The 23,782-nt window shown below is 48.1% G+C and overlaps 1 protein-coding gene across 5 annotated transcripts in view; it reads right to left on the reverse strand.

Moving 5' to 3' along the window:
• THOC5 (THO complex subunit 5) overlaps window positions 1-23,782 on the reverse strand; it is a 41,899-nt gene that overhangs the window by 5,633 nt on the left and 12,484 nt on the right. For 3 of the 5 annotated variants that reach the window (XM_058656617.1, XM_058656616.1, XM_058656618.1), the window contains exons 6-18: window positions 21,542-21,688; window positions 19,823-19,937; window positions 14,627-14,759; window positions 13,874-13,909; window positions 11,934-12,011; window positions 10,988-11,028; window positions 10,674-10,773; window positions 8,730-8,838; window positions 6,715-6,816; window positions 6,080-6,176; window positions 5,488-5,602; window positions 4,231-4,334; window positions 3,998-4,085 (exon numbers count right to left, since the gene is read on the reverse strand). In XM_058656617.1, coding sequence (XP_058512600.1) covers window positions 3,998-4,085; window positions 4,231-4,334; window positions 5,488-5,602; window positions 6,080-6,176; window positions 6,715-6,816; window positions 8,730-8,838; window positions 10,674-10,773; window positions 10,988-11,028; window positions 11,934-12,011; window positions 13,874-13,909; window positions 14,627-14,759; window positions 19,823-19,937; window positions 21,542-21,688 — 1,265 coding nt within the window. The remainder of the gene's footprint in view (window positions 1-3,997; window positions 4,086-4,230; window positions 4,335-5,487; window positions 5,603-6,079; window positions 6,177-6,714; window positions 6,817-8,729; window positions 8,839-10,673; window positions 10,774-10,987; window positions 11,029-11,933; window positions 12,012-13,873; window positions 13,910-14,626; window positions 14,760-19,822; window positions 19,938-21,541; window positions 21,689-23,782) is intronic. The other 2 variants (XM_004591964.3, XM_058656619.1) reach the window with 1 other exon arrangement.

The following is a 23,782-nucleotide window of genomic DNA, read 5'->3' on the forward strand; positions in this document are numbered from 1 at the left end:
GGTTCACTTCCTTAGCACCCACAACAATGAGGACTGGGACTGGTGAGAGGGTAAACCTGGAATTGTAATCCAGCACAAAGCCACAGCAAGAGAGAGAGAGAGAGAGAGAGAGAGAGAGAGAGTGAGTGAGTGAGTGTGTGTGGAGCCTGCCTCCTTCAGCCATCACCACTGCCTGTAGAGTCTGCACTAGGAGGAAGCTGGACTCAGGAGTTACAACCAGGGAACCCAGGCACTCCAATGCAGGTGGCAGCCTAACTGCTAGGGTAAACATCTGCTTAGGAAGTTCTTTTGGGCGCCAACCTTTACGAAGTCCTTACTGTATTGCACTCACTGTGCTCATTTCATTTCATCCTCCCGGTAATTCTGTGAGCCTGTTCTATGTGTAAGGAAGCTGAGGCTCCGAAGGAAATATCCCACCACCAAGCAAGTCTCCGAGCAGTGGTGCTAAGTCTAATCAGAACCACCTGATGTCAGAGCTGCATCCATAACCAGTCCAAGGAATCTTGGTCTTCTGTATGCGCTCATTTTTTCCTCTGGTGACAGCCAGAGAAAACCTAATGCATCAGGACGACATTCACCCTCTCCAGGGGGTTAAGTGTGCCACTACTTTTTTAGTTATTTATGAGGGAAAGCTTTAATGCGTTGCACAATCACCCAGGTAACACAGGACATGAGAGAGTTTTCAGGTTAATGTTTATTGCTAAAAAGTGATTACAGGTAGCAGCAGTGTGGTGCACTAGGTAAAGCTGCCATCTGCGATGTTGGCATCTCATATGCATGCTAGCTTGTGCCCTACTTGCTTCACTTCTAACGCAGCTCCCTGCTAATGGCCTAGGAAAAGCAGAAGATGTCCCAAGTGTTTGTGCTCCTGTCACACACTTGGGAGACCTGGATGAAGCTCTTGTCTTTGGCTTTGCCCAGTGCTGCCTATTGTGCCCATCTGGGGAGTAAACCAGTAGAGAGAAGACCTCTCTCTGTTCTGTCTCTCCTTTTCTCTCTGTATTTGTTTAAAATACATAAATAAATCTTTAAAAAAAAATAAAAATCAACTCCTGAGGAAGGGTGAGGCTGGCTGGCATAGTACACACAGAAGGTTAAGCCACTGATACTGCCTGCAAAGTCAAGAGCTCCCAAGTGAACACAAGGTTGAGTCCCAGCTGCTCTGCTTCCAACCCAGCTTCCTGCTAGTGCACCTGGGAAGGCCAAAGAAAATGGTCCAAGTGCCTGGGTCCAAGCCATCCATACAAAGACTTGGATGGAGTTCCAGGCTCCTGACTCCAGACTGGCTAAGCCCCGGATGAGAAGTGAATCAACAGAGTGAAGATCTCTCTCTTTCTCTCTTTAATTCTGCCTTTCAAACAAGTAAAACAAACCTTATAAAAAAATAAACCAAAGGTTATTTCTGGGGGTGGGTGTTTGATCGCAGGGGTTTTGATGCCTTTGGGACACACACTGCCTGAGTTCCAGCCTGGTTTCTGACTCCAGCTTCCTGTAAATGAAGGAAGGCAAGTGAAGGCTATAGTGGCTAGGTCCCTGCCACACAGTGGGAGACATGAGTGCCCCGCTCAGCCCAGCTCTGACTGTTGTAGGTATTTGGGGAGTGAACCAGATAATGAGATCTCTCTCTCTCTAATAAAAAGAAAAAAGTAGGGCCCGGCACAGTGGCCTAGCTGCTAAAGTCCTCGCCTTGAACGCACCGGGATCCCATATGGGCGCCGGTTCTAATCCCGGCAGCTCCACTTCCCATCCAGCTCCCTGCTTGGGGCCTGGGAAAAGCAGTCGAGGACGGCCCAATGCATTGGGACCCTGCACCCGCGTGGGAGACCCGCAAGAGGTTCCTGGTTCCTGGCTTCGGATCAGCACGCAACGGCCCGTTGCGGCTCACTTGGGGAGTGAATCATCGGACGGAAGATCTTCCTCTCTGTCTCTCCTCTTCTCTGTATATCTGACTGTAATAAACTGAATAAATCTTTAAAAAAAAAAAAAAGAAAAGAAAAAAATAAGATTCCTTTCTCTGCTGTGGTGCTGCTTCTGAACTAACAGCAGACATTTATTTCTGGATTAGGCTCTACCAGTTTTTTGGTTTTCATTCTTACTACATAAATTTTCTAAAGTGGTCTGTACTTAATGTGTCTACTTATTTGAAATTATTGCCTACTTATCTTTCACTTTTTTAAACATCACAATGCATACAATAAAAATTTTAGTTATCATTATCATCCTTTACAATAATCAAACACTTATTACCTTCTTGAATTTCTATCTCCTCAGCCTGAAAGCAGAAGTGATCTCTTTCACTGCTTTCCCACCCTGGAGGCTTTATAAATTTCTTGGGATAAATTAGTGAACTCTTTTTTTTTTTTTTTTTTTTTACAGGAAGACCTTCTATCCTTTGATTCACTCCCCAAGCAGCCACAACAGACAGAGCTGAACTATTCCAAACCCAGGGGCCAGGAGCCTCTCTAGGTCTCCCTCACAGGTGCAGGGTCCCAAGGCCTTGGGCCATCCTTGACTGCTTTCCCAGGCCACAAGTAATGAGCTGGATGGGAAGTGGGGCCACCAGGATAGGAACCGGTGCCCATATGAGATTCCGGCACATGTAAGGCAAGGACTTTAGCCGCGAGGCTACCACATTGGGCCCAGTAAACTTTTTCAAAACAGTAACCTAAGGTCTTTAAGAAAAACAATTAAGATTTAATTATTTTTATTTGAAAGGCAAATTTTATAGAGCGAGAAGGAAAATCAGTGAGACAGGTCTTCCATTAGCTGCTTCCCTGCTCAAATGGCTGTCAATGATCAGAGCTGAACTGATCCTAAACTAGGAGCCAAGAGCCTTTTCCTGGTCTCCCACGTGGATGCATGGGTCCAAAGACTTGAGCCATCTTCCACTGCTTTCCCAAGCCATAAGTAGAGAGCTAGATTGGAAGTGAAGGAGCGGCTACAGGAACCAGTGTCCATAGGGGATACAGATTAGCCTATGGTACCACCGGGCCGGCCCCTGTAACATGTTTTAAAGTGTAAGAAAAAAATAAAAAGATAGAGAAGGGAAGAAAAGGGGATAGAGAAACTCAGGCTGAAACAATGCAACTTTCCTTACATATCTTGCACTTAGAACATGCTGGGGTCTGGATCCCGTCTGAATGAGGCACCCTTTGTTAACATTGGCCCTGGACATTCCTGGTTCCCTCTGGTTAGGTGATTCCTTCTACACAGCCCCCATCACTGTGATCCCATCTGCACAAAGCCCCCATCAGAGACCAAATGGATGGAACCACTTGATCTTGGACTTTCTGCCTCCAAAACTATGAGTTTCTTTCCTTCAAAAAGTACCGAGCCTCAGGTAGTTTGTTTCAGCAATAGAAAACAGATTCATCCACAACCATAGCTAGCTGCCTCTGCCTGGGGGCCACAGTGTCCAGCTGGAGGGGTTCAGGCCCTGTTGGCAGTGCCAGGCCTACTGCGGCTGAGGTGGGATGACAACAAGATGGCCTAGAGGCTGCACCTGGGTTGATTCCAGTGGAAGCCCTTGGCAAAGTCAGATGCCAATAGGGTGGGAGAAACATCAGCTTCAGATGTCCCTACAGCAGACGCAGGACCTATAGGAGAGGAAGGAGGACCCCTGCCTGCCCTTCAGCATCTGAGAGTGACCCCTCCCCTGCCGGGAGGAAGGGTGTCTGATGCCAGTGAGCAGTGCAGCAGAGTTAAGAGATGTAGCGCCGAGGTTAGACTGGGTTGGCATTTAGGCCTGAGCTTCCGTACCTACAGCATGGATGCAGCCGCTCTCACTACCACCAGGACCGTCAGGAGGCTCAGTGAGAGAAAGCACATGCCTGACTGCCTCAAAGCACGTCCTTGGGAACAGTGGATCCCACCTGCACTGCGATGTGCCACATCCTCGCAACAGGATTCCTCGATCATCTGCTCCTCCATGCCACCCCCAGCTTCACTTTTGGTGCCTTCTCTGGCCTTAGAACCACTGGCAGCAGCAGTGACTCACCTGTGCCCCTTTCGATGAGCGCCATGTAGTAGAGATTGGTGTCCCCTGCCAGTCCTGCCTCCACAATGTCTTTGGTGAAATGCAGCTCCTGCAAAAGGGCAGTGCATAAGGAGTGACATGCTGGCTTCTCTAGTCAGCTTCCTGCCCCTCCAGCAAGGGGATGGAAACTGAAAGGTGACATGGTCTGCAGACCCCCCTAGACAGTAAGGCGGACCTGTCATTTGTCCACCTACCATGTAATCCTCGTGCGGAATCATCACCCACTTCACCAGGCGAGAGACAACCTTGGCAGGAAAGAGGTACTGGCAATCACTGCTAACTGGTACAATGCCATGTTCTGAAAGAGACAGAGACAGGTGGTGTCCAGGGTAGAGCCAGATGTCACAGCTGGACAAAGAGCATCCTCCTGGGACTCTATGGAAGGCTCAGATGGCCCTGCCAGCTGTCTAGGTACACTTGGCACTTCAGAGGTAGCCAGGTCAACACGGGCCTAGAGTTCAGGCACACCCACCCGACCTTCACTCAGGCTAAGTGCCCCTGCCCAGATTCAGCATCAGCATTCACAGGCTTTATCCTGAATGTGAACAACAGAGGACAGAACAAAAAGCCCTGCAGCCAGAACCGCAGCACCTCTGCAGGAGGGACTAGTGACTGTTAATTAGATCAAATAGCCGTGAGGGCTGTGGTTTCACGGCCGACCTTGACCAAGGAACTGACTAAAGTGTTCTGTGTCAGTTCCTCCAAGGGAGCAGAGCTGCAGGACTGCTGCAGGCTAAATTCCTGCTGGCGTATCAAGCAGCAGAAGTGCCAACACAGTAGACGAGATGCTGTCAGGGATGACAAGCAGCCAATCTTGGGACACAACATGTCAGCAGCACTGATGGAGACCAAGGTCCAGGAATGGGTTGGGCTGCTATAGCTACAGCGCTGCCCACAGGGAGCCCGAGGACTGGCCCAAGGAAGGGTCTATAGATGGCTCTTGGAGACCCAGTGCTTTTCCTGACGTGGTTCTTTTAGACCACAATAACCTTGACACTCTCCCCACCATGACCCTTGATGCATGAAAAACACCTTACTGAAAGAAGTCCTCCTATCACCACCAACTAGGACATTGGCTCATCAGTTACCTGGGAGCTTCGAACATACAGGTGGGGAGCATCAGCTCAGGAGGCCTGTGGTGAGGGATGATGGGGTGGTCCCTGGATGGTTGTACTCACACAGCAGAATGTGAGTTACCACTGCTTTTTCTATGCTCAGGGCCTGGCATAACCTAGGCTCTCATTAAATATCTGTTGAATGTGCATGAGCTAGCATAAGCTGCCCCTAACACCAATCCATGACCTTGTGTCACCAAAGGCTTTGAGTCTCCCCTGGGCAGGCCAGGACAGACCTAGGCCTGGTAAGTCCTCAACAGCCCTGCTCAGCAAAGGTCAGTCTGCCAGCAGGACTCCAGAGTTCTGACTGAGTGTACAAACCCAGCCCCAGCTTACCCAGCGACGCAAACTGTTTGTGAAGGGCCAGGCGGGACTGCACCCTGGTCTTCAGCAGCTTCATGGTAGTCTCCATGTGGCTGGCGCTCAGTGAGTGGTCAGCAACGACGGTGTGCTGGGAACACAGCAAGAGGCTCACACCTGCATCTCTCCCCACCTTCTTCTGGGCAATGTATCTCTGCTGCAGCCATGCCCACGTCTTAAGGTGGGTCCCTCCCAGGAACATCAGGATTTACCTGCTATGAGGGGCCAGACACTGAATCCTAGCAGGAACACTAGTTCCTGAGAAAAAACAGGCTTCTGCCCAGGTGCCAGGCTACCTGGGCTTCCATTCACACCTTATTTTGGACATCCTGGTACAGCCTGCAGCCATGCCACCGCCACGTGACCCTGGTGCCAAGAAGTTTGGTGTAAACGGCTACATGGCTCAGGGAAGAGGGCAAAGATGTTTCAGTACAAGGAGGTTTGGGACATTTAGTGTCCTGCATGAATCAAAGGCAGATCACAGCCCCGAGGGAAAGCGTTGTGCTAGTTGAAACCCTTGAGAGGTCATCCGGGAATTCAGCCAAGGAGACTGGGTCAGTCTACATACCTGCGGCTGCTCTTTGGGGAAGTGGAGGCCACCCAGCTTCTGTACCCACAAATAGGGGTGACCAAGGTCAAGTACGTAGTCTCTCAAAGTCAGGATGCTGCAGAGAAGGTGACAGAATAAAACGCTTTTATAATCCACTTCCACTGTGGTGCTGGGATGCAGTCCTTCTCCCACGTCCCACGAACAGCCCAGTCCCATAGCTTGGCCTGGCTCACCCCAGGTTGCAGGGAAAGTCCCCTAACCTCATCAGTTCCTTATTGGTGCGTTCCTCTCTCCCTTACTCACTTATCACCCCTTGCAGCTTTCAACTCACAACTGAATTTCAAACGAAAAGGCAGTAAACTGATACCTTCATCAGGCCAATTTATAAATTTTTAAAAATTTTCAGAGAATTTAAAATACTGCTCATTTTTACTCCATCATGTGACACGATAAAACATTTCTTATCATGTTCCCCAGGTCGGGATCCTCCACTCTTCCCACGTGTAAGCAAGAATGGCCATGTGTCCCTCCCACTCTGGATCCTCCCTGGCTCTCGGTGACTACTAGCCCTAACAGGTCTCCCTCCGGCTTGGGTTTGCGATCCCACAGACACAAGCTGAGAGGCCAGGACGGTTAGAATGCTGCTGACTCACCCAACTTTATCAAACTGATACTGATTGGCTGGATTCGGAGTTTTCTTTCCGTGATCCCCTGGATACAAACAGCTCAGTACTGAGTCAGGAGACAGCAAGTCCCTGGAAAAGGAAGAGGAGACCACACTGAGGACTCTGGTGAACATACTGCTTCAGGGCAGACTTGGGTAGATGGGGGCGGTGTGTCACCTCTCACTGATGACTAAAGCCACCATTTATTGTTTCTTCCTGTAGGCCGGTTTTGTGGGTGTTCAAGGTCACTGAAGCCTCACAACCCTGTGAGGCAGGATTATCACTTCCATTTTACTGAAGGCTTTGAAAGATAAGGCTTTTCCACGAGCACACTGCGAGTAAATGCTACAAGCAGATTTTGTGCTTGCTGACAGAGTATTACTCTTAACCAGCAATTTAAAAAAAAAGGCAAGTATTCCTTCAATAATTCTATCGCATATGTAGGTGCTGTGGCATAGTGTGTTAAACCACTGCTTGCAATGTCACATCCTCTATGGGAGTGCTGATTCCAGTTCCAGCAGCTCTACTTCCAATCCAGTTTCCTGCTAATGAAACAGTTTCCTACTAAGCAGAAGAAGACGGGCCAAGTACTTGGGCCTCAGCCACTCATGCAGGAGACCAGCCTGGAGTCCCTGGCTCCAAGTTTCAGCCTTGGCCACATCTGATCCACTGGGAGAATGAAGAGACAGATCTTTCTCTCTCCTCTCTGTAGCTCTTTCAAATAAATTAATTAAACATTTCTTTTTTATAAAAAGATAGATCTGGTGACAGGGCCTTGTGTTGGGGAGGCCACATCCAGGACACCAGCAAACAGCACAGAAGTAGCTCGGAGACAAGTACACAGCTCTGGTCTGTGTCTCACATTGACCAACTCTCACGCTAATCACAGCAAGAGGAGCCCTTTATATTCCTAAAGAAAGACACCATCACATGCATCAGAGACAGGGTGACCCAGAATGGGGCAGTGACATCACTGCTACCTCTGCTGGGGTCACCCAGAGTGCCACCAGGACCAGAGCGCTCAGGGACCAAGGCTCTAAGTACAGGACTAACATCCGAGAAACCCTCTCCATCAGGCACACTGAGGGGGAGGGGAGTGCCCTGCTGCACCAGGTCCAACCTGAGCCTCAGAGGTCTCTCTGTAGCTGCCAGCAGGCCAGGCTGATGCAGTGCTCCCCAAGTGGGGCTGGATCAGGCCAGGCCCTCCGTAGCCCTTCCTGTGGAACAGGGGGAGTCAGCAGCTTCCTGGGCAGGCAGTGCTGTTGCTACTTTGCCTCTGCTCATCTGCCTGAACACCTCCAGTGGGAGCTGGCACAGCCCTCTTCCCACTACCCAAGGAAGGACAACCTGGGCTTAGCCTGAAGTAGTCAGGGAAGATTCTAGCAACCTAGGAGCAGGTGACCAGTGTGTTAACATTCTGCAGGACAGTGATGTGCAGTGGGTTAGTCTACTGCTTGGTGCACCATCGCTCCAAAGCAGAGTGCCAGCTGGCATCCCAACTGTTCTGCTTCCAAAACTGCTCCTTGCTAGTGTCCCTGACACTCCCATACAGGTGACACAGATGGGGTTCCTGCCCTGTCTTCTGCCTAGCCCCACCCTTGCACTGCAATCATCTGAGGAACTAAATCAGTGGACTGAAGATCTCTTTGAATTTCAAAATAAAAGGAAAATATGTAACAACTTTTAAAATAAACTCTTAGCACCTCAAAACAGAAAGAGAAGAGGAGGAGACCTAGCTTTGTCTGCCACGTCTCCCTGGCACGTTCCCACCTCCCACCGGCGGCACGCTCCACTCACTCAAACTGCAACTACGCTACCATGTCTGCTGTGCACAGTGAGTCAGGCAGTGTTTTCTAAAGTGATGTTCTGGGACTCTTGGACGACACAGACACAACAGCAACGACAGGGTGACTGTGGCTGAGAACCTCCTCAGAGCAGGACACCCTAGGCTCTCATGATACACACACACACACACACAACACACTCCCCACCCCGCCCAGTACCCTGCACTGATGGGGGTGATCAGCTCCGTGGCGGTTGTCACTTTGGCTTTCACTGTCATAATGTTGAGGTTCATGAGGTAGTAGAAGGTCAGGTGAAGCACACTGTCATCTGGAGGAAGAGGGAAGAAGAGACGGGACGACGGACGTGTTACACACCTGAGGCAGAGTCAACAGTGCCACAGGAACACAAAGCAGTTCATGACTTTTAAACATTGAAATTCAATGGTGATATAATGTTGAGCAAAAACACAGCAAAGTACATGTCTACCAATTCTTCGCTTCTCTCCAAGAAGTGTCCTTCAATGTGGGCTGGACTTGGTGATTTTATGTCTAAAAGTATAATTTGGAAAGGGAGCTATGTGGTTAAGCTTGCCGTTGTTTGTAACAAGGCACAGTGACACCACGAATTCCCGATGTGCCACGATGCAGCCCACAGTTGTTGCATGTATGCTTCTCCAAAGCCATAACCCCATTCAATCAAGGTCTGAAAAGAGAGAGGTGCTGTCACCTCCTGGAGGAGAATTAGGAGTATGACAACTAAACATAGTGCTAGACCCTGCCTGGATCCCAAACCAGGATGAGTGGAAAGAGAAAATGATGAACAAATCCTACAGTTTACCTAGTGGTATGGAACCAGTAAAATTAGCACTGCCTTTGACAACTATACGGTGGCTCATAGAGCTGGTAACTTCAGGAGTAGTTAAGTGGACAGTATTATCTTCACAATTTTTTTAATACACGCATATTTTTAATTGATACAAAATAATTGTATGTATGAGGTATGGGATGATTGTTGATGAAGTCTCCATGTGGGAGACTGGAGAAGGCTCCTGGCTTCTGATTGACTCAGTGTTGGCTGCTGTGGCCATTTGGATGGGAAATCTTTTCTTGGTCTTTACTTCTCTCTATAGGTATCTTTCCAATAAAAATGAATAAATATTTAAAATAACAAAGTTATTTCTCCCATCCACTCATAACTATACCCACTCATTACCCGCCATCTATCCTTCCAACTTCCAGTATTCAAGTATCTTAAGAATAAAAGGTGGGCCCAGTGCAATAGCCTCGTGGTTAAAGTCCTCGCTTTGAATGCACCAGGATCCCATATGGTCTCCAGTTCTAATCCTGTCGGCCTTGCTTCCCATCCAGCTCCCTGCTTGTGGCCTGGGAAAGCAGTTGAGGACGGCCTAAAGCCTTGGGACCCTGCACCCGTGGGAGACCCGGAAGAAGCTCCTGGCTCCTTGCTTCAGATTGGCTCAGCTCCAGCCGTTGCGGCCACTTGGGGAGTGAACCATTGGACGGATCTTCCTCTCTGTCTTTCCTCCACTCTGTATATCTGCCTTTCCAAAAAAAAAAAAAAAGACAAATAGAGAACCACTGTGGAGACAACATTTTGGCGACCCCGTTTCCAGTTGTATAAAAAAACAATAAACACACACTTGTGTGAAAAGTCCCAGTGTATGCAATACTCTACTACATACATAAGAGTCTGTCACAAGGCTGCCCTTGGAGATAAAAGCAGAGCCTGGATGAGAGAGACTTTAAAGTCTATGTCAGCTCTTACACTGATGGGAGGTCACATCACATGCTACTTTACAATACCACACATTCTCTGTGGAATGCAACCTTCTGCTCACATGCATTAAGTCAAGCACACTACTTGCATTAAGCTGCACAGGCTACACCCTGCTCCGTGCATCTGACTCATCAAAATCAGAAAGAGGTGCAGTTTATCCAGCTTCACTTCCAGGTCTGGAGTTTCACTGCTGCGCTGTTATGATTATGATTATGATTATGAATCAAAAATAACAACAGCAACAGCAACCTTCCAGGCATAATCATAAACAAACACAGCATGTGAAACGGGAATGCTTGCCGGGTCCTCTGCCCCGCAGTCAACCACCTCTCAGGCTATGGGTCCACAGAACAGTCAGGGCAGCAGACCTTTGCACTTCACATCCAGCATGACAGACAGCGGGTGCTGCTTAAGCATCTCCTTGCGCTTGTCGTCCAACTGAACCCCCAGTGTGGGCCGCCGGCGTTTCTGGAAGAAGAAAAGAGTGGACTGAGGAGCGCTGGTCCTAAGAATGCTTCCCTTTCCCTCTTCCTCCCAGCTGGGGGCGGGGGCAGGGGGGCTCCCTGCCTGGCTGCATGTGATCTACAGCAGCCTATCCTCTGACTTCTGCAGCTGGGAGGTCGTGGCTGTAAACCAGTAAGGCCCAGGGCAGCTGATGCCCAGGACAGGAAAGGGCTCTCACCGTGGTCTGCTCCTCCTCGGCGTCCGAGTCGCTCTCATCATCTGCAGCCATACAGAAAGGGCATGAGGGAGTTAGAAAGCTCCACTGGTCCCCAAAGTCCCCTCTAACCACGAGGAATCAAGAGGCCCAGACTCTGTCCTCTGTAAATGGGTTTCTTCAGTAAAAATGAAATTACTGTCTTTCATACAGCACAGGAAAAAAAAAATTGCAGGGTGGGTGTTTGGCATAACGGTGCCCTCACCTCCTATACTGGAGTGCCCCATTTCAGTCACAGTTCAGCTTGCAAATCCAACTGTCTGCTTAGGGGTCACGTGGAGGCAACAGATGACAGTTCAAGAGGCTAGGACCATATACCCCATGTGGAAAACGAGGGCTGACTTCTGGGTTCCTGGCTTTGACCTGGCACAGTCCCATTTATTGTGGCCACATATGAGAAAGGAAATCTCTGTTTGTCTATTTCAAATAAATTAATAGAAATTCAAAAAAGAAAACCTAAAATTCCATCACTTCTGTTTTTCAAAAAGGTTTTGTACTGTCACGTCTGTGGAGTGCTAGCTCTTCCTCTGGTAATGGCAACACAGAGACCAACAAACAGTACAGCATCTCATGTACGCTGAGGAGCTGTTAGGTGCCAAGCACATGGCTCAGGCGCTTCCTCACTCCACCATGTACTGATAATTCTACATGAGATATTACAACCCATTTGACAAACAAGTAAACTGAGGCTTACTTACAAACAATAAGGAACTCCTCCAGGGTAAGGGAGACCATGAGTAGCAGGGCTGAACTCCAAAGGCAGCCCTTGGGGCTCTAGGAAATGAGCTCTCTCCTGTCTGCCCCAGAATGCTGACATTATACAGTCAAGTTTCCCACTAAATGGAACCATAGCCACCTTTGGGGAGGTGGCTTGGAAGCTCTAGAAGGGGCAGCAAAACTGCCACATTACCTTGAGAGTCCTCGGGGGGTTTGAACAGAGCCTTGGCTTCATCCACACTGCCTTCAATCGCCACAGACAATGTCTTATCTGTGGACAAGAAAGAATCGCATGGAAAAGCCACTGAGGGAAGGCACTAAGTCACACAGGGCAAGATTTGGGACTCCATCTTTTGCTTCTACCCTAACTCCTGACTGAACAGGGTGGGTGCCCTTTCTCCAGATGAAGTGGAACGAGGTAGAAAACCACTTTTCTGTTTCTATCACTTACTGAGAACAAAGAACCCAAACTACCGGTTCCCAGACAAGATTCCCCTGGCACCCTTTCCAGGTGTGTACCAAAGCTCAGAAATTCAAACTAAAGAATCTAAAACTGGGGCCCGGCGCGATAGCGTAGTAGCTAAAGTCCTCGCCTTGCACACACCAGGATCCCATATGGGCACTCGTTCTAATCTCACAGCCCCACTTCCCATCCAGCTCCCTGCTTATGGCCTTGGATAGCAGTGGAGGATGGCCCAAAGCCTTGGGACCCTGCACCCGTATGGGAGACCTGGAAGAGCTCCTGGCTCCGGATTGGCTCAGCTCCAGCCATTGCGGCCACTTGGAGAGTGAACCATCAGGTGGAAGATCTTCCTCTCTCTTTCTCCTCCTCTCTGTATATCTGCTTTTCCAATAGTAATAAATAAATCTTAAAAAAAAAAAAAAAAGAACCTAAAACTACATGAGTCTCTGGTGCTAATTCTTAAAGGTTTTTATCCTGGGTCTGGTGCAGTAGCCTAGTAGCTAAATCCTTGCCTTGCAGGTACCGGGACCCCATACAGGCGCCAGTTCGTATCCCGGCTGCTCTACTTCCCTTCCTGCTCCCTGCTTGTGGCCTGGGAAAGCAGTCGAGGACGGCCCAAAGCCTTGAGACCCTGCACCCGCACAGGAGGCTGTGAAGAAGCTGCTGGCTTTGGACTGGCTCAGCTCCAGCCGTTGCTGTCACTTGGGAAGTGAACCAGCGGATGGAAGATCTTTCTGTCTCTCCTCCTCTCTGTAAACCTGTCTTTCTAATAAAATAAATAAACCTTTAAAAGGAAAAAAAAAAGATTCTTATCCAGCTGCCCACAGCTATCCATGGCCCAGAAACAACAGCTCTTGCCTGACTAAGTGTTTATTCTCTATTTTGCACCACACTAAGCACCTGAATGTAATTGGGACACTGTGTCATGTAACTGGGAGCAACAGAGAGGGTGGTAAGCAGAGTGGGAATGTGCCGTGCCATCAATTCACAAATACAAGACCTGGAAAGTTATGCCAGTGTTTTATGCCTCAATTTTCACATCTATGAAATGGGGGCTTGACAAACCGTAGTTGCCCTGCTAAGTAGGGAGGACTGAATGTGCTGAGGCTTACAACTGTAATCATAAAACTATTTTTAAATATTAGTTCTTAATCCTCACAACAATCACATATAGCCAGTACTGTTACGGCCATGTGCACATGAGAAACTTAAGGATTTCAGAAGTTAAGCATTCTAGCCAGGAAACAGATCAGCCAGGATTCAAGACCAGGCCTGTTCAACTTCAGCCTGGCATGTTCCTAACATCATAACAGCTTACTGAGGGATACTTCTGTGGCCCCTTTCTGAAATTCTGCAGGTCTAGGGCTGTGAGGCAGGATGAGGTCACCATGCCTCCTGTTTCATTCTTGAGACTACAGGCAGTCCGTCCAAGGAGCCTGGAACAGTCTCCCTCGCCATATCAAGAGATGAGAAACTGCCTACAAGTGGCTGGCCTCTGCCCTGTCTCTGGCAAACCTACATGACTCATCACAATGCATCCCCCAAAAAACTGGCAGCTACCGTTAAACACTGGCAAATGCCAGATTACTCTTTTCAGTCATTTAATCTTCCAAGGAAAACAGGAAGCGAAGCAGACTGGGTGTTAGACAAAAGAAAAGAAAAGTACTCACCCTGTCTAGGGGGCTGGGAGGAGGATTTCATATGAGCTGATGATGATGGAAACAGGAGGGAGAACCATGGGCAGGGAGAGGACGAGAAGGGTCAGGAAGACACAAGAAGAGAGACAGTAATGTGTGGGTGTCCTTGGTGAGGAGGGGAGGCAAGTACTGGTGTCACACACCTGTGATGCCAGGAGCCGGGGAGCTGGAGAGCAGTCTATGTGCTGGGGAAAAGCGCATTAGAGCAAGAGGCAAAAAAAGGTCTCAAAACCCTGGCAAAATCACAGGTTGCCCATAAGCGTAAGGAATGCATCCTCTAATCTGGCAACTCATTCCAACGACAAGCGGCCTTGTGTGGGGCGGGGTGAAAGATTAGGAGAGCTGGCCGAGACCTATGTTCACCAGGCCCCACCCCCTGAAGCACAGTAAGCGGCGCTGATCCACCTGCCAAGCGTGTCTTGCTGGGATGAGCAACTGGGAGCCCAGATGAGCTGCCTGTGTGCTACAGCCCACAGCCATCCAGCCAGGCTCAGGAAGGAGCCGAAGACAATTTTCTGAACTGTACATCAGGTTAGTTCAGCCTCAGGCCAGCAAGTCAGATCAGCCATGCTAGGAGGCAGTGCACAGCAATGGCAGCGTCAGTCACCTGAGGACTTCCGGGCAGGGACAGGGAGCTGTCCTGGCCAGGCAGTGCTTCCAAAGGACTTGGACGGCCAGGGCTGCAGATTCCACAGCCCTTCCTCCTCACCCAGACCCCGTACTCACCACAGGCCTGCCCATAAGCAGTAGCCTGAACAAAGAGCACATAGAGCGGAGGTGGCAGGTGCCTGGCTGTCTCGTACTGCTTGTGAGCCTGGTCAAACGGCATGAACAGGTACTCCTGCACTGGGAGGGATGCCTGCACAAACAAAAGAAGGATTTGCGCTCGAATGCATGTCTGTGTATTAAACCTAGGCCTCCGAGAAATGCATGACTGCTCAGTGACTGGAGTTTTTTCTGGGAATGATACGTAATAAACTAACAGAAGAGGCAGATAAAAGATCAATAGGAAAAAGTCAATTCTTCTTTATGGCAGCAACAGAGAGCAAAACAATGAAATCATAAAAAGTCACACAAGCTGGCACTATGGCACACTGGGTTAACTTACTACTTGCAAATGCAGGCATTCAACATGGAAGAGATGGACCAAGTCCTGGACCCTGGCTACTATACTTGTGAATCAGAACTCTACTAATGTGTGTAAGGAAAGCAGAGGACAGTTCAAGCGCTTGGGCCTGTCACTCACGAGGGAGACCTGAATGGTGTTCCTGGCTCCTGGTCTCAACCTGGCCTAGAAATATGTCAAAAGTGAAGCACGGATAAAAGATCCAAATTTCTTGGGCTTGGCACAACAGCCTGGTGGCTAAATCCTTGCCTGGCATCCGGCAGACACCTATATGGGTTCCAGTTTGTATCCAGACTGCTGCATTGCCATCTAACTCTCTGCTTGTGGCCTGGGAAAGCAGAGGAAGATAGCACAAGGCCTTGGGTCCCTGCAACTGGATGGGAGACCTAGAGAAGCTCCTGGCTCCTGGCTTTGGACTGGCTCACTTGTTTCTCTCTCCTTCTCCTATTTCATTCTCTCTCAGCTCCACCGCCTTTGAAATAAACAATCTTTACAAAATCAGGGTGGGGCTGGGAGCAATAGCCTAGTGGTAAAATCTTCACTTTGCATATGCCAGGATCCCATATGGGCACTGGTTCAAATTCTGGCTGCTCTACTTCCCATCAAGCTCTTTGCTTGTGGCCTGGGAAAGCAAAGGATGGCCCAAAGCCTTGGGACCCTAGACTCACATGAGAGACTCGGAGGAGGCTCCTAGTTCCTGATTCGGATAGGTTCAGCCTGGGACATTGCAGCCAGTTGGGAAGTGAACCAGCAGAGGGAAAATCTTTCTCTCTATAACTGCTCCTCTCCATAAATCTGACTTTCCAATAAAAATAAACACATCTTAAAAAAAAAAATCAGGGTGGGTATTCAGTACAACAGGAAGTTATAACCCAGGAGTCTTATCTTAATCACTTTTTAAAAAATTTTCATTAGACAGGCAGATTTACAGAGAAAGAGGGAAAGACAAAGATCTTCTGTTCGCTGGTTTAGTGCCCAAAGTATCACAATGGCCAGAGGTGAGCTGATCCGAAGCCAGGAGCCAGAAACTTTTTCTGGTCACCTGTGGGTGCAGGGTCCCAAGGCTTTGGACCATCCTCTACTGCTTTCTCAGTCCATAAGCAAGGTCCTGGACTGCAAGTGGAGAAGCCGAGACATGAAATGGCACCCATATGGGATCCTAGAACTTACAAGGTGAGGATTTAGCCACTGACCCATTGCACTGGGCCCTAATCATTGTCTTAAATACTAGGTTAAACATTTATCCTACAAAATTTTTTAAACTATCCCCAAATACAAAATCCACTTTCAAGATGAATACAGACCTCAATTTGAAAGGTAACACAGCTTATATTAGAATATGACCTTGAAATAAACAAACAAAAAAAAAAGTAAATCCTATTTTGTAATCCTACTTTTCTACAAAAAAAAAAAAAAAAAAAAAGTTTTTAAAGATTTACTTGTGGGCTGGCACAGTAACCTAGTGGCTAAATTCTCACCTTGCAACTGCCGGGATCCCATATGGGTGCTAGATCGTGTCCCAACTGCTCCACTTCCCATCCAGCTCCCTGCCTGTGGCCTGGGAAAGCAGCAGAGGATGACCCAAAGCCTTAGGACCGTGCATCCATGTGGAAGACCCGAAGGAAGCTCCAGGCTCCTGGCTTCAGCTCAACTTAGCTCTGGCTGTTGTGGCCAATTGGGGAGTGAATCCGTGTATGGAAGATTTTTTTTTCTCTGTCTATCCTTCTATCTGTCAATGATTTTCCAATAATAAGAAAGAAAGAAAGAAAGAAAGAAAGAAAGAAAGAAAGAAAGAAAGAAAGAAAGAAAGAAAAGAAGAGCTTTGTCTATTTATTTGAAAGGCAGTTATAGAGACAGCGGAAGGGACAGAGAGAGATCTTCTACATGCTGGTTCACTCTCCAGATGGCCACAATAGCTCAAACCGAACCAGGCTGTCGCTGTAGATGCTGGCTTTACCTAATATGCCACAGCGCTGACCCCAAAACATTTCTTAAATAGGACACATAAAGTATTAACCCCAAAGGAAAAGATTAATAATTAGGGCAGACTAAAATTAAGAATATCTGTTCATGTAAAAAAAAATCATCATGAGAATGAAAAAGTAACTCACAGAGTAGAAGAAAAATAATTTGCAACAGATCCATGTCTGTGGGTGAGGGACAAGGGGTGGACAGAGCCACGTCTGCAGGTAAGGGAGAAGGGGTGGCCTGCTAGTTAAGATGATGATTGCTTAACACCTGTATCTATCGGAGTGCCCTGTGTTCAAATCCCGCCCCTGGCTCTAAATCCACTTTCCTGCTGATGTAAACCCTGGGATGCAGCAGTGATGGCTCAAGTAACTGAACTCTTGCCACTTTGACAGAGAGCTGAGTTTCCCTGGTCACTGCACGCCCTTTGGGGCATACACCAGCAGATGGCAGCTTTCCTTCTTTGTCTGCCGATCCCCCTCTGCCTTTCAAATAAATACTTTTGTTTTTAAGATTTATTTATTTTTGGGCCCGGCGTGATAGCATAGTGGTTAAAGTCCTCGCATTGAACACACCAGGATCCCATATGGGCCCCGGTTCTAATCCTGGTCGACCTGCTTCCCATCCAGCTCCCTGCCTGGGAAAGCCTGGGAAAGCAGTTGAGGACGGCCCAAACTCTTGGGACCCTGCACCCATGTGGGAGACCCAGGAGAGGCTCCTGGCTTCGGATCAGCTCAGCTCCAGCCATTGCAGCTGCTTGGGCAGTGAACCAGCGGACAGAAGATCTTTCTCTCTGTCTCTCCTCCTCTCTATGTATCTGCCTTTCCAGTAAAAATAAATAAATCTTAAAAAAAATTTTAAAGATTTATTTATTTTTATAGAGGGAAGGCGAGAGAGAAAGATTGCTCACCCGCTGGTTCACTCCCCAAGTAGTAACTGCCTTTCAATCTGAAAGTCAGGAAATCTGACATGGGAGGCAGGAACCCAACCACTAGACCCATCATTTCTGCTTGTCAGGGCTTGCATCAATGATCAGCTGGATTCAAGCACTGGAGTCCAGTACCCAATAGAGGATGTGGACTCTTAACTGAGTCTCAAATGCTAGGCTAACAATTCACCCTTGTATTTCTCCTCTATCTTCCAGAAACTTTTAAAGTACCTCTGCATACCCACACAGATAGTTTATAAACCAAGGAATATGATGAGATCATATTGCATGTTCTACAATTTTTTTTAAGGATCTATCCACTTCCGTTGGAAAGTCAAATTTACAGAGTAAAGGAGAGACAGAGAGAAAAGGATCTTCCATCCACTGGCCCACTCCCCAAGTAGCCGCAATGGCTGAAGCTGAGCCAGGAGCCAGGAGCTTCCCACAGCTCTCTCATGCACATGCAGGGTCCCAAACCCTTAGGCTGTCCTCTGCTGATTTCCCAGGACACAAGCAGTGAGCTGAAAGGGAAGTGGAGCAGCTGGGACATGAACCAATGCCCTTATGGGATCCTGGGCATGGAAGGTGAGGACTCCAGCCACTAGGCTATTGTGCCAGGCCTGTGTTCTACAATTTGAATTGTTTAAAGATGTCATTCAGATCCTCTTTTCCATCCAGTTATTCCATTAGTACAATGTTCCACACTTGGCTTACAGCTGTCAGCAAATCACACAGTTTATTTAACCTGTACCCTGTTCAGGACATTTTCTTTTTTTTTTTTTTTTACTTTTTTTTTTTTTTTTTTTAAAGATTTTTATTATTATTATTGGAAAGCCGGATATACATAGAGGAGGAGAGACAGAGAGGAAGATCTTCCATCCGATGTTTCACTCCCCAAGTGAGCCGCAACGGACCGGTACGCGCCGATCCGAAGCCGGGAACCAGGAACCTCTTCCGGGTCTCCCACGCGGGTGCAGGGTCCCAAAGCCTTGGGCCGTCCTCAACTGTTTTCCCAGGCCACAAGCAGGGAGCTGGATGGGAAGTGGAGCTGCCGGGATTAGAACCGGCGCCCATATGGGATCCCGGGGCTTTCAAGGCGAGGACTTTAGCCGCTAGGCCACGCCGCCGGGCCCTCAGGACATTTTCTAAGGGGTTTCCAGTTAACAGGAAAAATTTTTAATCATACTGAGGGCTCGGGATGTTCATACAGCCAAGCCTTCAGCTTCCACTTTCCTTCTATCCTATTCGGGAGAACATTTTTAATTACAACTCTAATTCCATGCCTAGGCTTAATGGGAGGAAATAACAGATCCTGCCAAGTCCTAGAAAAGGGAGTTTATGATGTCTCCAGGGTCCTTTTACAAAGTGCCTCCATACGAGCCATTTACCTTGCTTCAAAAAACAGTAATGATTTAGATCAAATTTGGCTTTGCAAAGCAAACAAAAATCAGGTCACCTATATAGGAGACTATTTTACAAGTGAAGTAAAGACTTCTCCCATGGTACCTAAAGGCTTTCAAACATGAGTCAAGCTCTGAGCAGTTTGCCCTAAGGAGTCAGCCATCAGTGTGATCTGACAGACACCCACAAGAGCACGCAGTCTGCCGGGGCTGGCAGGCAGCATGCAGCAAGTAAGAATTTTGATGCAGGCAGTGTGCGAAAGTATGTCCCCCAGAGGAGGAACTGGCAGCCAGGAAAACGCAGCCAGGAAAACGTGTGTATCTGTTCCTGAGCCCACCCGGCCAGTGCTTCTCTTTCCCCAGGACACGGGCAGAGATGCAGACAAGCCCACCCTTGCCCTATGCTGCACTCAGGACAACCGGCTCAGAGAGTGACGTCACATTTGGCAGCCTCACCAGCAGGGAGGGTGAGGGCGAGGCGGAAGGGTGGCGGGCGGCACCTGCATGATGCTGTTGAGGCGAGGCTGCAGGCTGCTCAGGTACTCCTTCTTCACCTCGATCTCCTTGAGAATCTTCTCCTTGTTGGACAGGCACTCTCGGTACTTCTCCGCCAGCCTGTGGGGAAAGGGCAGAGCACTGTCACCCATTGTCCCCCAAGGACACCACAGCCCACTTGATAAAAACAGTCAGGGCTTTTGGTGAGCTCTTTACAACAATGATCATCTTGAATCCTTATAAAAAGTCTGCAAGGTAGGAACTTATCTTAGGCACAAGGGAGAAAACTAACACTTGGGGAGGAAGTGAACTTGCCCAAGGCTATTCAGCTAAGAGCAAGCAAAAAGTTGTCCTGTCTCTCTCCAGAGGCTCTGTCTGTGCCCATGAGGAAACCCCTGAGCTGTCCTCTGCTTCGCTTCTGACCTGACCTGAGAGGCTAGATGCTAATCGTGCACCATCATGTGGACGTGGCACCTACATCACCCAGACGAACCCCACAGACAGCCTGAATGAGAGGGGATTTGGGATCAGCACCACAGAAATGCAGCACTCTTGGCTCAGCTAATGCTGAGAGCAGACAGTCAACTAAACAGGGAAGTCACAGGCCAACTTTGCTGCTTGAGAACAGAACTCCCTGCTTATTAAATTCATGACCTGCACCAGAGACACAGCATACCTTCTGTAATAGGAAAGGCACCAATAGCTGCTTCTCCACTGAAAAACAGAGCACATGTGCCAACCAGAAGCCCTAGAATTCTGGAACAAACATGAGAGGGGGAGAGGGTCATTGTGGGTGACCTGAAACTCCTACATCCCATGTTAGACTCCCTAAGTGCCAGTCTCGCCTCTGCTTTCGATTCAGCTTCCTGCTAATGCTTGGGATACAGCAGGTGATGGTTCAAGCACTTGGTTCTCTGCCATTCACATGGGAGAAATGGACTGAGCTCTTGGCTTTAGCCTGGCCAGGACAGCAGCTGCTCAGACAGCTGATGAATCAATCAGCAGATGGAAGATCTCTTCTCTTTCCCTGTTAAATGAATTTAAAAAGGCCCAATGTGGTAGCCTAATGTCCTTCCTTGCCTTATGTATGCCAGGATCCCATATGGACACCAGTTCAAATACCAGTGGCTCCACTTCCCATCCAGCTCCCTGATTGTGGCCTGGGAAAGCACTCGAGGACGGCCCAAAGCCTTGGGACCCTGCACTCGCGTGGGAGACCTGGAAGAAGCTCTGGGCTCTGGCTTCAGATCGGCTCAACACTGGCTATTGTGGCCACTTGGGAGTCAATCACCGGATGGAAGATCTTCTTCCTCTCTCCACTCCTCTCTGTATATCTGACTTTCCAGTGATAAATAAATAAATAAACAAACAAACAAAAAACCCCAAAAAGGCTTTAGGATACCACAGCAGTGCACTTACAGACAGGGGAATAACAAAGATACAAAATTAGATTTATAACATAAAATATGTTTAGGTTTTGGGTGTTCATGTCTTTAAGGGAAGAAAGTCATTCTTACTTCTTATAAATACCTCATGCATTATAACCCCACACAGAATGAAGTTGATCCTAGCCAAGTCCAAAGTATCCTACGTGAATTCATAACAGAAAAAGGTTTGGTGATTGGGACTATTCTGCTGGGTCTAGTGCCTTGGGGTCCAATGCTGGGTGATGACACAGCACTCTGCTCCATAGCTAACAAGACCTGCAAGGTTAAAAACGCTACCTTTTCCGCTGCTCCAGCTCCCAGTCCAGACGCGCCAGAGTTTGCTGGTGAGGGTCTCCCATGGTGACTTCAGCCTTGCTGATATCTGGCGGAGCCTCCTGATAAAACTCTTCTAAACTGACCAGATCAATTTCTTCATGCTTTGACCTGTAAGCAGAAACTAGACATCAAGATGTTGCTTTTGGAAAATCAAATTACAGCTTCAGTAGATGCAAGGTTCCCATCTATGCCCACAAAGCCCCAGTCTACAACTGCACAGCAGCTGGAATCCAGTCGTCTAGCACTAACACTGAGCAGTAGGAAAAGACATGTTACACGAGTTAGCTAATGATCTGAAAGGGATGCTTATTAAGCTGACAAACTTCTCTGCACTGAACAGGAAAGCTTACAGATTGTCAGGCTGAAACCAAGATAGACTATTTTAACAGGAATAAACACAAGATCTACACTTCGGTTTAAAACGTTATCTGCATGAACATAAGAAGTAAAGATCTAGGGGTTGATACCATAGCTAAGCAGGTTAATTCTCTACCCTCAAGCTCTAGCATACCAAATGGGTGCTGGTTCATGTCCCGCCTGCTCCACTTCCCTTCCAGTTCTCTGCTTTTGACCTGGGAAAGCAGTGGAGGGTGGTCCGAGTGCTTGGGGCCCTGCACCTGCATGGGAGACCTGGATTCAGAGTGGCTGAGCTCTGCCTGTTGTAGCCATTCGGAGAGTAAACCAGTGGATGAAGAGCTTTCTCTCTCCCTCTCTTTTTAAGTCTGCCTCCTAAGTAAAAATCAATAAATCTTTACAAAAAAAGAAAAAGAAAGAAAGAAAACAAAAATCCAGCAGAGGTGAACTGGATGGGGAACAGGGCCTTCGGTTGGGGGCACTGTGATACAGCCCTCTCTGATGCCATAACACACTCAGGTACTCTGGTCACAGACAGATACTTTGAGGCACCACCATTGTTTCTTAGTTTCAGAACGGGACTGGTTCCAGGATCTCTGCCAATATCAAAATTCAAGGTTGTGCAAGTCCTGGATATAAAATGTCTTGTGATCCCGCAACCACACTGGAAACTCAGAAGAAGCTCCTGGCTCCATGCTTCAGCTTGGCTCAGCTCCAGCAATTGTGGCCATTTGGGGAGTGAACCAGTGGTTGCAAGATCTTTGTTTCATGTCTCTGTAAATCTGACTTTCCAATAAAAATAAACAAATCTTTAAAAAAAAAAAAGAACACAGTGTGTAATGTGGCCTGGCTCATGCCAAGTTTGCTACAAGCAAAGCCTGCTTTCACTGTGCTCAAAACTAATCAAACAAAAACTCCCTTCCCCTTCTCTGTTAACTTTCCTCTATCACATCTCTCAGCTTGCTTTTTCCTAGAGGCATCTCATTTTTAATAATAAGGGCTCTGATAATCTGTAGTTTGTTCACCAAAAGGTATCTGAACAGCACATTCATGCTACAAAGAATAAATACGCTTGCAAATGCAAACCTGAACTTCTGAAATACTGGGCCAAAAGATTAAAAGAGTGTGAGTGGTGGTGAGCTGCACCCACACCATGTGGCCACGAATCAAGCTGGTTATGTAAAGGCTGCTGCTGGGGAGAAGGAACTAGTTTTCGCAAAGTATAGAGTTCAAACTTAATGGGCCAACACTGCAGCACAGTGCACAAAGCCACTGCCTGAGGTGTTGACACCCCGTATGGGTGCCAATTGGAGTCCTGGATGCTGTACTCCAAATCCAGCTCCCTGATGATATGCCTAGGAAAGCTTGGGTCCTTGCACCCATGTAAGAGACCCAGAAGAAGATCCAGGCTCTTGGCTTCTGACTGGCCTTCCTCCAGCTGTTGTGGTCATTTGGGGATTGAGCTAAAAATAGAAGATATCTTTCTTTCAAATAGATACATAATCCTTGAAAAAAAGAGAGAGACTGAGAGAAAAGGAAAGGAAAGGAAAGGAAAAACAAAAAAAAGGAAAGGAAAGAGACTCGAGATGGGCACATTGGCATGGCAGTTCAGATGCTGCAGGGCTGGGTGTCATTCCCCGCTCCTGACTTCAGCTTCCTGTTGGTATGGATCCTGAGCTCAGGCAGCTGGGTCCCTGCCACTCTCTGCAAGACCTGGACTGAGTTCCTGGCTCCCAGCTTCAGCCCAGCTCAATTATTGGATTTGGGAATGAACCGGCAGATGAAAATGTTAGGCAATGTGTCTGTGTCTCAAATAAATTTTAAAAAAGAAGACAGTCACACTGAACT

The sequence above is a fragment of the Ochotona princeps genome, chromosome 29, assembly GCF_030435755.1.
Source record: "Ochotona princeps isolate mOchPri1 chromosome 29, mOchPri1.hap1, whole genome shotgun sequence".
NCBI classification, from domain to species: domain Eukaryota; kingdom Metazoa; phylum Chordata; class Mammalia; order Lagomorpha; family Ochotonidae; genus Ochotona; species Ochotona princeps.